General features: G+C 41.1%; 1 protein-coding gene across 1 annotated transcript; it reads right to left on the reverse strand.

The window, feature by feature from the left end:
• Positions 1-2,838: 2,838 nt before the first annotated feature.
• Positions 2,839-12,473, reverse strand: LOC120421727 (uncharacterized). Its single transcript, XM_039584975.2, has one exon. The coding sequence runs from the start codon at positions 12,427-12,429 to the stop codon at positions 2,860-2,862; it is 9,570 nt and encodes a 3,189-aa protein (XP_039440909.1). The 5' UTR covers positions 12,430-12,473; the 3' UTR covers positions 2,839-2,859.
• Between the last annotated feature and the right edge of the window lie 315 nt (positions 12,474-12,788).

Consider the following 12,788-nt stretch of genomic DNA (forward strand, 5'->3'; position numbering starts at 1 on the left):
ATGTCATTGAAAGTAAATTTAATGTACTTTTCGGGGTACATTAACCCAGAAATGTATTTTTTTTATTTAGAACAAAAATTTTCATTTTAAAATTTCGTGTTTTTTTCTAACTTTGCAGGGATATTTTTTTAGAGTCTAACAATGTTCTACAAAGTTGTAGACCAGACAATTACAAAAAAATGATTATGAACATAATGGGATTTCTTACAAACATCACGAGTTATCGCGATTTTACGATTTTTTTTTCTAAGTTGGTCGTCGTTGTTCATGGGTTCATGGCGAAGAAAGAATATTGAATTTCTGAAATTGTTGAAATTAATCATATTTAGCATACAATATTAAAGGAAACTAAAGCCTAATTTGAAGTGAGGCTATATCGCATCTGTTGTGTGTGTGTGTGTGTGTGTGTGGTCCAATCCAATACCCGCTAACCGGTAGCGAAATTATGGGAAAGTATAATTTGTATCAGACTGTGTACATGCCGAATGCTGATACAGCTTATCTCAGTCCCGGGTATTAGGTGGTGATAGCCCTCGCGCTGCTTCCAACGACCCATTTCAGAATGACAGAGCTCCTTGCGGTCCAATTCCGAGGTCGCTGGGCATTGTTCGGCCCCGCCTGAACATAGAAGCAAGCATCTGAAGGAAACTCGATCTATATTTAGACTTCCAATCCCGTCAGGCAAATCAGGGATCAGCGCGTATTTAATATGAGAAGATAACATGTTTCACCACTACGGATCATTTCACTACTAGAGTGTAAACCTACTGATGGCCGACTGCTTAGCGTCCCAGACCACCAATCCAAAGGCGTGAGTTCGAATCCCACCTGATTAATTTTCGTTTTTGTTCATATTCAAAGTTCAAATTCATGATTCCAAATTTCAAAGGTACCGACCGGGATTTGATCCCTGAACCTTCTGCTTGTGAGGCAGAAGCCGTAACCATTAAGCCACGGAGCCGGTTAGGCTATATCGCATCTGTTGTTAAACATAATTAGCTCATCCTCTAATATTTAAGCCACCTGGTGTTGTTTTCTCATGGCACACTACGTGCTAAATCAATGAATTACTTTTAGTAAATAACTCATGTTTAGAGCATTTTGCATTTAAGCCAATCGATGCACGTTTGCTGCGTTTCCATGGATACAAATAAACAAATAACAATTATAAGACAAGGGATTGTACGCATTTCCGTGATCTGAACCACAACGTAACGTTTACGCTCCCATCTTATAACTCCTGTTTATAAATCCGATGTTCAGGTAAATTTAGAAAATTAGACTATGTATTTAGAATTTATTCTATAGGGAACCATCCATTAATCACGTGGACATTTTTGTTAATTTTAGCCCCCTCCCCTCCGCGTGGTGAATTGTCCTGAAAAAAACTTTTTTGTCTGGAGCGTGTACAATCGCCATCCCCGTACAATCGAACCTTATATTTCGATGCATCTGTGCTCTCTTGTACTAAGCTTGCTGGTTTTCCTATCTAGTGAGCATAAGAAAGCACAGAGGCATCGATTTGTTACTTGTTTATGTGTATCCATTGAAAAGCAGCAAACGTGCATCGATTGGCTTAAATGCAAAATGCTCTAAACATGAGTTATTTACTAAGAGCAATTGATTTAGCACGTAGTGTGCCATGAGAAAACAACATCAAGTGGCTTAAGTATTAGAGGATGAGCTAATTATGTTTAAAAACTGATGCGATATAGCCTTACTTCAAATTAGGCTTTAGTTTCCTTTAATATTGTATGCTAAATATGATTAATTTCAACAATTTCAGAAATTCAATATTCTTTCTTTACAAAAACTGGAATATCTCAGCTCAGAGTTGATGAAACTTCAAAGTTGCTTAGACAAAAATCTTCGGCAGAAAATTTTCTACAAGATGCATGTATCCTTACAGATGAGGAAATTTTTGTGTTCAATACCGAGGGAAAAGATTGAAAAAAAGTCATGCAAAAACTCATATTTTTCGACATAAAAGCTACCTGGAAACTAAAAACAAGGTTTTTAAATCGATATCATTAACTTGTTTATTGGACCAGAGACCATCATTTTATGGTATAGTCTATTGAAATTATAAGATTTTCCATTTTTTCTAAGCAGATTTTGTGAAATTGTCGAAAAAATTTCCGAAAGTTTTCATGTATGAGAGAGTTGTTTCTAACATTGTTATCTATCATTTGAGGACTGAGCACATTGATTTCCTCGACTTCGTGTTTTTTTGGGACACGCTAATATATATTTTTTTGTAATTGTCTGTTCTACAACTTTGTAGAACATTATTACACTCTGAAAAATGACCTAGTAAAGCTACAAAAAACATGGAATTTAAAATGAAAACAAATATTCTGAATCTCGGGTGAGTTTTCAAATAGTCGTAAGAGCAACCGTGACCTTCGACACTAAAATTCATTTTCCTCCAAATTGTAACAAAATTTCATTTATTTTTAGTTTTGGGCACTTGAAAGACGTATAGGTAGATGAACAATCTTAAGCAAATTGCATCGTACTTCCGAAATTAACGACAATATATTGGAACTTTTGAATTTCAAATTAGTCAATAATAATGGCTAAGAAAATGATTAACTTGAATTAGTGTATTTGGGCCATTAATAAATCACGTGATTAAATTTTTAAATTTCCGTCCATACATAACAATATCTTATATGACAAAATAAACATAAATTTTATTTAATTTGAAAACGCAAAGAAGGATTGTGATGTGATGGTTTCCAGGCTGTGATATTTTTGGTGAAGTGATTAAAATTTGCTTTAAATTAAAATTTTCCTTTTTTTATTACATTCACATGGAATTGAACGGCCTTAAGATATAAAATTAATAAATGTGATCTAGTTTAATTCATTTTCATTTGCTATTAAAGTTTGCATACAACCGAAATAATTTATCATTTTGATTGGTTCATTACTTGTGAAATGTGACATAATTTTAAGTGATTTTACATTTATTTTGCTCATATTTACTAACTCACTAGTGCAGGTATGTAATAAAGCTGTTTCCAGAATATCTTCTTTGAATGCAATTAATCGCTCTTGAATGATTTCAAACTCATAATTGTCGTACTTGTACCATGTTTTATCCAGAAATTCTGCAATATCCTCCTTCAAAAATGTCCACATTTGCATAATTTGTTCACTCTGAGAGGATTGCTCCAAAATACCATCAATTTCATCAATTTCGCTCTTCAAAACTTCTTCAATTTGGTTGAAAACACTTCGAGAAATTTTATTTTTCTTTGGTTTTTGCATGAAAATTTTCAAGAGATTCATAAAACCTCGTTTTAAATCCCTACAAATAGCTGGAGCAACCCGCGCCAACATAATCCAACCATCGAGATAGTGAAACACCGTAGCCTGATCGTAAGCAGTGTAGATAAAGGTCGATCGAACCCCCTCACATGCTACCGCTGGAAGGTCGTCCCAATGGATTGGCATGCAACGGGAAAAGGTGTCCTGCCCGAAGCCGATCTCTTCGAATGGTTTCATTTTGGGATAAACGCTGATTTGAAAGTTTTGTTGAGGACAAATGAAGTGGAACTTGGAGTTTGTTGGACGGATACAATATTTTTGGAATTGCTTTGATTTGGTTTCTTTAGATTTTCGTTTGTACAATTTCGTTGAGGTTTTAGCATTTGGTGCTTGATGGGATTCAAAAGCCGAATTGAGATTTAAGTATGACCAAATTGTAGACAAGAAGTCTTCCAGTCGATCTGAACTGCTGGGGATGGACTCAAAGATATCTCGTTTGTTTCTCTTTTTGCCTTCAATGGCTCTTACTGGTGATGTTTGCAACTGGTGCAGCTTCTTCATCAAGCCTGCCTGTCTACCAACCATCAGGGATACATGAAATACCGCCAACCTGTTAGTTTGGGATGTTAGAGCTTTGAAACTTACTACTTTAACACTTCGCATTACGAGATCTTTCTTATGTGTAATAAATTTCGTAAGGGATTTCAGAGGTTTTGCTAATTTCATCGGAGTACTTGCCGTCAAAAGGGCAATCGTAGTACCGTCAAACAAGGCAAAGAGTGTTTTTGGTCCAGTGTCCCATTTGGTTGGATTAAACTCCCAATCGTTGGCCATTGCTCCTCCAATGTAGCCAAATCCCGCAATAAGAAGCGCCAGTCCCGTTTTGTAAACGGTTTTTCCCAGCATGGCCATCATTTTGACTGCTCCCAGATAGGCTCCGGGTAAGCTGAGCGCGAATGTTGCCCCGCGGAAGAACCCGCTGTACAGTGCAGGCGATGTCCAGTCCCATTTGGCCGGATTCCACTCGTTGGCAGCTCCGGCACCTCCGAACAGGGCTCCAGCCACGGCAAGTGTTCCCGTAGCCAACACACCAGCAACCGTCGATCCACCAAAGAACGAGGTGAAAAAGCTCAACGAAGCTGCAGCACCCATGGCAGCTGCCGCTCCACCAACTGCTCCACCGAACATGCTGAGGTATAGCATCGGATCTTTGAAGTTCCATTTTGTTACGTCGAACGTTTTACTGTGTGCTGCTCCCGCCAGGAACGCTCCCAAGCAAATCATGAACAGGAGGAAAGCGAATTCTCCGTCCGGGTCGACCAGCGAAATTGGGGAGTTCCCAGCGTATTTGTACGGACTAGGATATTGTTCTTGAGGATCAACCTGGTAGAACCGTCCCAAGTCCGGGTCATACAACCGCGCGTGGTAGTTGTACAACCCGGTCTCTTCATCCAGCTCTTGTCCCGTGTACAGATACGTTACATGACCATCAGGGTCGGAGTTGAACCTCCGTATCAGCTGACCATACGGAAGGTAATCGTACGCTGCGATCACCTGACCGCCCTTGACTACCAACCTCGTGGATCCCTCGTGATCCTGCAGAACGCTGTAGTATTCGTTGTTGCGGTAGAATCCGATCAATCCCAGCGGACCTCGGATGTAGGAGGTGACCGTCACGATTGGTTTGTCGGTTTGCTTTGGATCCGGGTATTCGTGCTTGAGTTCAACCAGAACGTTTTCCTTGGGATCGCGAACGTAGTGGAGTTTTAGCAGAAGATCGCCGCTTTTGTTGCGGACAATCTTCGAGGTGCGTTCGCCCTTGTAGTCGTAAGAGAGTTCTACCGTTACTTTCGATGTGACAATCTTTGAAGCTCGTTGCACTAGATGGTCGTACTCGATCTTCGATATGCCTTTATGATCAGCTCGTATTACATTCCCGTCACTGTTATGCTCTAGTACGTAATTTGTTGGTTTTCCATGGCTTGAAATCTTGATGGACTCAATTTGATTCTTGAACTGTTTGTACTTCATTTCGTAACGTTCAAATCCAGTGTAGAACAGTTTGTGATTACCGTTCTTATCGATGGAGAAGGAGTGCACATCTGCAGGAGACTTTCCAAGTTCAGTTGCGAAAAAGGGCGCTAATAACTTGATGATCTTTGCATGATTAGCAATGTTCTTGAACTTTGTGCGCTCCTTTGGACTGTAGGAAGTCACGTCTCGTTTGCATTTTTTGATTCCGTCTGAATCGATGATCCATTTGGCGCAAAGAGTGTCAGCATTTTCTTTCGAATCTGGATTCTTTAAAACATGATACCTATTCAAAATCACGCTCAGCGTACTGAATTTGATATCGGTTTCGTAGTATTGACCCATCTGCAGAGCATTTGTACCTTTGGAGATCAGATAATGCTTTTTAAGATTTTCCCAGGTTGAAGTTGCATTGCCTTCCAAGCGTGCCTTCCGGAACACTTCTTGGAATCTTTTAAATGTCAACGGTCTCGTAAGGCTATCCCTCTCATCCTGGATGTAACTCTTCGCTTCAATCAGTTCACCGTGACTCCCATACTTGTAGGCATGTCCGTACAGCTGAGGGAATCCCTTCGTCAAGAACATCTCGGCTACGTGATTTCCTTCAACCCTCGTGGAGCATTTGACCGGAAGATCTATGTGCAATTCTGGGTAGAACGTCCTGACGGGTCGTCCAAGCGTATCGATAAGCTTTTTCTTCTTCAACGCTCGGTAACACAGCGCAGCCATCTCGTAACTCATCTTCTCACTTACAAAATCTGAAGGTTTGAGCGCAATCTGACTTCTAGCGGCCTTATCATGCCAGAGAGCGCGAAATTCCGTTCGAAGAATCGTTCCATCGCCCACGGGTTCAGCTCCGTATCCTCCGTCCTGATGAGATATAACCTCTTCAAGAAATGGACTCATGATCTTCAGCAAATGTCCAGCGGTATCGTATGAATAGGTGACGGTGAAGTTCTCCTTTTCGTGAACTATGGTAGCGACCTTCCCTTGAGGATCGTGAGTGAAGGAAGCGATTTTAGTTCCAAAATGATCTATAATGGAGGTTATCTCTCCTCTGGAATTGTGATTGCAGTGTAGGGTTATGTCCGTAGGATAATGAATGACGGAGATTTTCTCATTTTCATGATAGAATTGTATCGATCGATTCTTAACCATTTCTCCGTTGGAAATGATATCCCTGCTGATCAGATTCTCCTCTTCGTCAAACAAAAACACTTCTTCCTGGACCTGCTTCTCATTCTGTTTGAATACATAGATTATTCGATTTCGCAACGCAGGATCTTCTTCGCCATAATTAAACAGTATGAAGGTATCACCTCGCTGGAATGGTTTGTTGGGATCGTTGCGAAGTTCACCATGCATCTTTGGATCCAGCAAGCCAAATTCTTGCGTTCTACCTTCTATGTTGTACAGATAATACTTGATTTTGACGAGTTTTCCTTCATCATTGTAATGAAATTGAAACCTTAGCTGATCATACTCATTGTAGACGAATTCCATCCTTCCAAAGTCCGGAGTCTGACGCAATTTTAGTAATTTAGTATTGTCATAATACTTCATTTTAATTTCCCACGGTGAAGACTCCAACTGTTTCCCAGCAACATATTTGTCATGATCTTCATGGTGATTCGGAGGAATCATTCGCAGCAAATTCCCTAGCTCATCGTACTCGTACGTCGTCAGGATGTTGTTGTAGTCCTCGGTGCGAGCGTACTCGGCTACCACTTGGTTCCGGTTATCTTCTACGCTGACGTGGATCGCTCCGTTCAGCTTTCGTTCCTCAGAGTGCCGGAAGCCCCGAGACGTTGGGTAGTGCAGCAGAATGTATGGAACTGTGGAGTTGACGCTGAAAGTGGTGGTATTTGCACTGCCCGGTTGACTGACCCCACTTTGAACGTCCACTGGAACGTTGTGGTAGAGGAAGCCTTGGTACGGATAGCTCGGCGCTTTTGGATTGAACTTTTCCACCAGACCGTGCAGAGAGCCACTTTGATCATGACTTTCAACAAACTTGTTTTGATATCCCAGGGGATGTTTCACATCCGTATGCTGAAGTTTCGTCCACAGAGTTTGTTTCGTTTTCCTGTCGATCTCATCGTAAAGCGTTTCTCGTATGAAAATACTGCCGCTGCTACCAAGCTGGATTTCCTGAGTAGGATTAGACTCGCGATTGTGGTAGGTTATGAGAAACTCGGACCCGTCGATAATGACAATGTCCGAGAGGACAATACTTCCAGCAAGTGATAGCTTTGAACCAATTATTTTCAAACCCGCTTTTACTCCACTTTGGAGCAGCGATCCATCAATCCAGATCGTGTAAAAGTGTGGACTTATCAACATTGTCAATTGTCCACTTGTTGGAATTGAACTGCGATGGAGCGTAGTAACAATAGTTGATCCAATACGTATAGAAAGAGCGTTGGCCAGGGATCCGTACTGAAAATGCAGCCAAACTGAATCGCTGGTTATTGGGATTTTGTAGTGAATCTGTCCATTAATTTTTAGATATCGCTGAGAAATTTGTAATATTTCAATCTCTGCAAAGTCCCAATAGTTGCGTATTACATACGGACTAAATGGGGTAACAATTCCGTTAATCGGCTTGATAACTAACGATGAGGTATAGAACTCCTTCCGGTAGGGACTATCAGATCGCACTTGGTAACTTTCAAATATCTTAACAAGTCCACTCTGGTACAGTTCAACCATCTTCCTGCCGTAGCCATCGTTGATGAATCGCGTGACTTGTCCGTTGTTCCGGATCACTTCGGTTGGCAGTGCCGTTTGGGAATCGTACACGATAGCTTCAAAGTTGAGATCCAGCGGGGCGTACAAGACATGGTCAACGTGAATCTCAAATGGGTGAGCATTGACTTCGAGAGATATTCGAGAATTCATGGAATCTGTCATGTTGATCATAGCTTGAAGAATGTACCACTCATTCAGACGTGAGGAAATCGTAACGCCAGACGATTTGACGGTTGAACCTGATGCGGATAGACCCAAAATGTTGGAAATCTTATCAGGAAGTGTTTGAAAATCCGATTTTGAGGTTGGTCTAATGCATGCTCTTGCTACAAATACGCCGGCGTAGTTTTTTGGCACGAACGTTACTGAAATGCGTTCACCCTTCTTCAACCTCAGATAATTCTTTCCAGTAGCAGAGAATTTGTCCTTTTCAATAGAATCTTGCTTGAAATCCCATCTTCTCTTAGCTTCGTACTCCTCGAATCCCATGAATCCCACTACCTCGTCCTCAACCTGAAACGGTGCCGCTCGAACTACCGGAAACCGTCTACTTTTATCCCAAATCACAGTCCGCGGATCATCCTTCATGTCCTGGAACTGCTCTTCCCTTTGCTTGCGAGACTTGGCCTCCAATCGACTGAGGTAATCCTTATCGAACAGCTGCTTCTTCGAATCAAACACCTGCACATCGTTCCTACCACGTACCATATCCGTGCGTTGCTCAAAGTATCCAAACCTGAGATCGCTAGAACCACCCGGTATCACGTGCGTCGTCCGGTAGTACACACTGGTGTCCATTATGGCTGGATCTAGGTATAGGTAGCGAGTTCTGGACGGGCTTCCCAGCCCGGAGATGGTAGTCATCGTCACTACCGAGTTGTTCCAATCGAACCGGACTATTCTGGCGGGTGCTCCGTACACGTTACCTTCTTGATCGGTTGTCAGTAGAAGCTGAGGGATGCTGGCCGGGTGGAGGGATCGATTCCAGAGTTTGTATGGAGTGATGCGATCGGGATTAAGTGGGATAACGGTTAGACCACCATCAAACGTTTCCAAGCAATAGTTTGGATATTTGATGGTGATGTTTTGCGGTTGATTTTTCTCAAATCGATGCAAGGTTACGTTGGATTTGGTTGCTATCAGCTTGATTTCAACGTTGTTCAACGCTTTGGATAGTGAATATTCCTGTCCTATCTGAAAATTGAACTGCTTCATTTGAAGTTCCGTCTTATCAACTGGTATCGCAACGAAGGTATCACCATCGAATCTTATAGCATGATTCATGATGAGTATGAATCCGTCATTCACGTTGAAGAAGTACTTGTCAAAATCGAGTGGCATTAGCATTTCTTCGGCCAGGCCAGCATAGTCGTCGATTTTTCTTCCCTCTGGCATTGGGTCAACCTGATCTACGTATAGAACCAGTCGCTCATTTTCGTAATTCCTGTACTTGAACGTTACCTGCGTGGTTTTATGTTCAAAGATGGCATCTAAAGTTATATGAAAGCGTTTTAAATCGTCTCCACGTAAGGTGATTGTATTAAACGAAGCGAGTTCATAACTTTTCGAAAGAAGATACAAATTAACGCTGACTTTGAACAGTCCTAGATGGGTCAACTCAACGGATCTCACAGCAATCATATTATAATGAACAACAATTGCCTTTTCCTTAAAGTTTGCTTTCGTCTTGGTAGAATATTCTTCACCCTTTTTGTCACTCAACTTTATTCTGTTGAATATTTCATCAATCTTGCTAAAATTGTGCAATTTTGATCCAATTTCCTTCACCATCTTTTTCATGCCATGATTCCACCTGCAAATTGTAAGCTGATGGTCGGTGGTCAAATATGCCACACCTCGATCAATGAAGGCTATTGAATAAAAATTTGAAATTTGCTGAGAATCAGTCTTCCAACTTTTAGTTCTCTCATTCCAGTGAAAAAAGATCAAATTATTATGATTTCTTACGAGAATGTAGTTGTGATCTGCGCGAACATCGGTTTGGCTTTTGTTTGCTGTATACCTTTTCAGCATATCCATAGCAAATTCTTCTAAACCAAAAACGTAAAGCGAGAGGAGATTTTCAAAATAACAAAGCACCAAAAAGAATTTTTCCTCAACAATCGCATGGAAGGAGTCTAGCCTCTCGTAAAAGTCAACCGAGAAGTTTTTTTCCTCTACCATGTTGTTTTTACCTGCCAGGTCCCGAGTTCTTATTGATATTTTGTTGTCTTTCAATTTGGCCTCCAAAAGGTATGAGCCTCTTCCAATGAAAATTTCACTTTTTCCAAAGTTTACTTCTTCGTTGGGGACTGCCACATTCTGATTGTCGTAGTTTACTTTCTCACTTGATGGTAAGGTAACTTCTGCAAGTTGACGTCTTTTACCTCCGTTGGAGTAGTAATCGAAGGCTAGCATAATTCTATTGAATTGATTGATGGACTTCAAGTAGTTCTGGTCATATTTTAAAATCAAGCTTTGATTATACCACAGAGTTTTGATTTCAATATTAGTCAATAGTTTATTTGAATCATAAACGAGTTCAATCGAGTGACTTTTCAAGTCAGAAATCTTGATCAAATTAGATACCATTGTCTTAGCCCCATCTTTATCAACATTGTAATGATACGAAATCACATCAGTGGAATCCCAAATGTTCTCCACTTTAAGCAAATGCCAGGCAAATGGGAATACTTTGATATTGCTCTGTCTCACTTGTTTTGCGGTTGATCCAAACCAATTTTCCCACCCAGTCATCCGAGAAATCGCCTCTCTATTACCATCTTTCCCGAAAATATATCGAAGCTTCTTATCTTCAACGAACCACTGCTCATCATTATACCTCAACTCAATCTTCAAGTCCTTCATATCAGCAATCGAAAACTTTACCACCTTCCCATTACTTCCCTCGAAATCCCTCAAAAGCCTCGCCCTCCGATTCCCCCTTACCAAATAGTACTCATGAAGTTCCTCAAACACCGTGCCCTTCCGATCCACCACGATGTAGTTCTCCTCCAGCTTCCAGTTCACTCCCAGCGCTCCACCAGCAACTTCCTCCGAATCCTCGTAGAACGCGCTCACCTGAATCTGGATGCCCATCCTGCTCTGGATGTCCACCAGCGGAAACGCAAAGCTCAACCTGCCGGTATTCCGGTTGGTGGCTTCCTTGAAGATCGTCTCATCGAACGTTTCGCCCCACCAGCGAACGGTGGGAATCTTGAGGGTTGGATCGATTTTGCGGAGGAGGTCGTCCGAGACTGTAAGCGGGGTTGGTTCAGCTGATTTGAGTTCGTGTTTCGGGATCTTTTGAATTGTATCAGTCTCAGAGAGGGTTAGAATTTGTATGGTGTCTTCTGAAAAACTAACAACTCTCAAAGAGTTGGGGTTTTTTAAAACTTTTAAAACGTTCACGTTCTTGAAATCGCTTCTTCCTGCATGCTTCAAGTCACAAGAATTGTTAGATATCTGACAGCTGCCGATTCCTTTAGGTCCAGAGAATATAAATATAACTTCTTCACCTTCAACAAATTGTATTGTATCAAAATACTTTTGATTCCATCCACGAAGTGCAGAAAACTCATTGCAATACAGCTTTTGCTTCTTGGTATCCAAATCAATCACGGAGAGCCCAACATCGTTGAAGTAATACAGTGTAGAGTCCTTCTTAAAGGCTTTATCGAACGATCCAAGCGTTGATCCAATTGGAATTGTAGCTTTAATTTGCAATGTCGTCGACGTCGGTTTGATCATATCATACAAAATGATCTCCTTCTCCAGCCGTTTACCAAGGGATCGTAGCTCACCACCAAGCTCGTAAACACCAAATAACACACCACTTGAAAAGCCACTCTCAATAACAAGTAGATTTATCACTCTCCCCTCAGAATTGAACATTTCCACGTACACTTCCCCCTTGTTGTCACGGCCAAAGAACAGCACGTTCCGATCATCGTAAACTCCGTGCAAAATGATTGGTTTAACTCCATCACCGTCTGCCATGTTGATCGAATCCATGATGCCATCCACGATCACTTCCTGCAGATTCTTGGAATCGTCATAAATTGCTAGTCCAAACTTGGTGAACAGCGCGATGAAGGTCGTTCCTTGCAGTCTTGCCACTAGCCAATTTTTCGAATTTAGCATGAGTTGATTTTTGAAAAAGTTTTCCTTTGCGTAAGCTTTGGTCCAGACATTGTTTTGGAGGACATATTTGATCAGCCGGAGTTCATCACGCACGAAAACTTCAACACTTTTTTGTTCAATCACTTCTACCACTTGTATGGAATCGTCATCGAAAACGGGGGTTTTCAACTTGATCTCGGAATCACTTTTGAGAGTTAGTTGTACTTTCTTTCCATTAGTTTGTGCCATTTTGTTCTCTTGAACAGTGAGTAGACTGAGGAAAGCTTCGATTTATATATGAACTGATGCCATCACATTCTCTGGTCGTAGTCTGGAATCAAGAAATACTGCAGGCAAAGCTTGTCCAGGTGATTCTTTGTCTTGCAAAATGAACGTTTCGTGACGTGTGTTGAGTAACTAGTTGAACTTACATTATACGAACCAGTTTATTTAACAATGTTTCCATTGACAAGTTTCATAATTGTAAAACTTGTTATGATAAAATCAAGGGGTTTCCAGCATCGTGTCAGACTGGTCACTAATCCGGAATTACTTGGAATTTGAGCAAGTAATTCTGTAATTCCGGATTTACTGAGTAATTCCAGAGT

The sequence above is a fragment of the Culex pipiens genome, chromosome 2 (genome assembly GCF_016801865.2).
Source record: "Culex pipiens pallens isolate TS chromosome 2, TS_CPP_V2, whole genome shotgun sequence".
Classification (NCBI taxonomy): domain Eukaryota; kingdom Metazoa; phylum Arthropoda; class Insecta; order Diptera; family Culicidae; genus Culex; species Culex pipiens.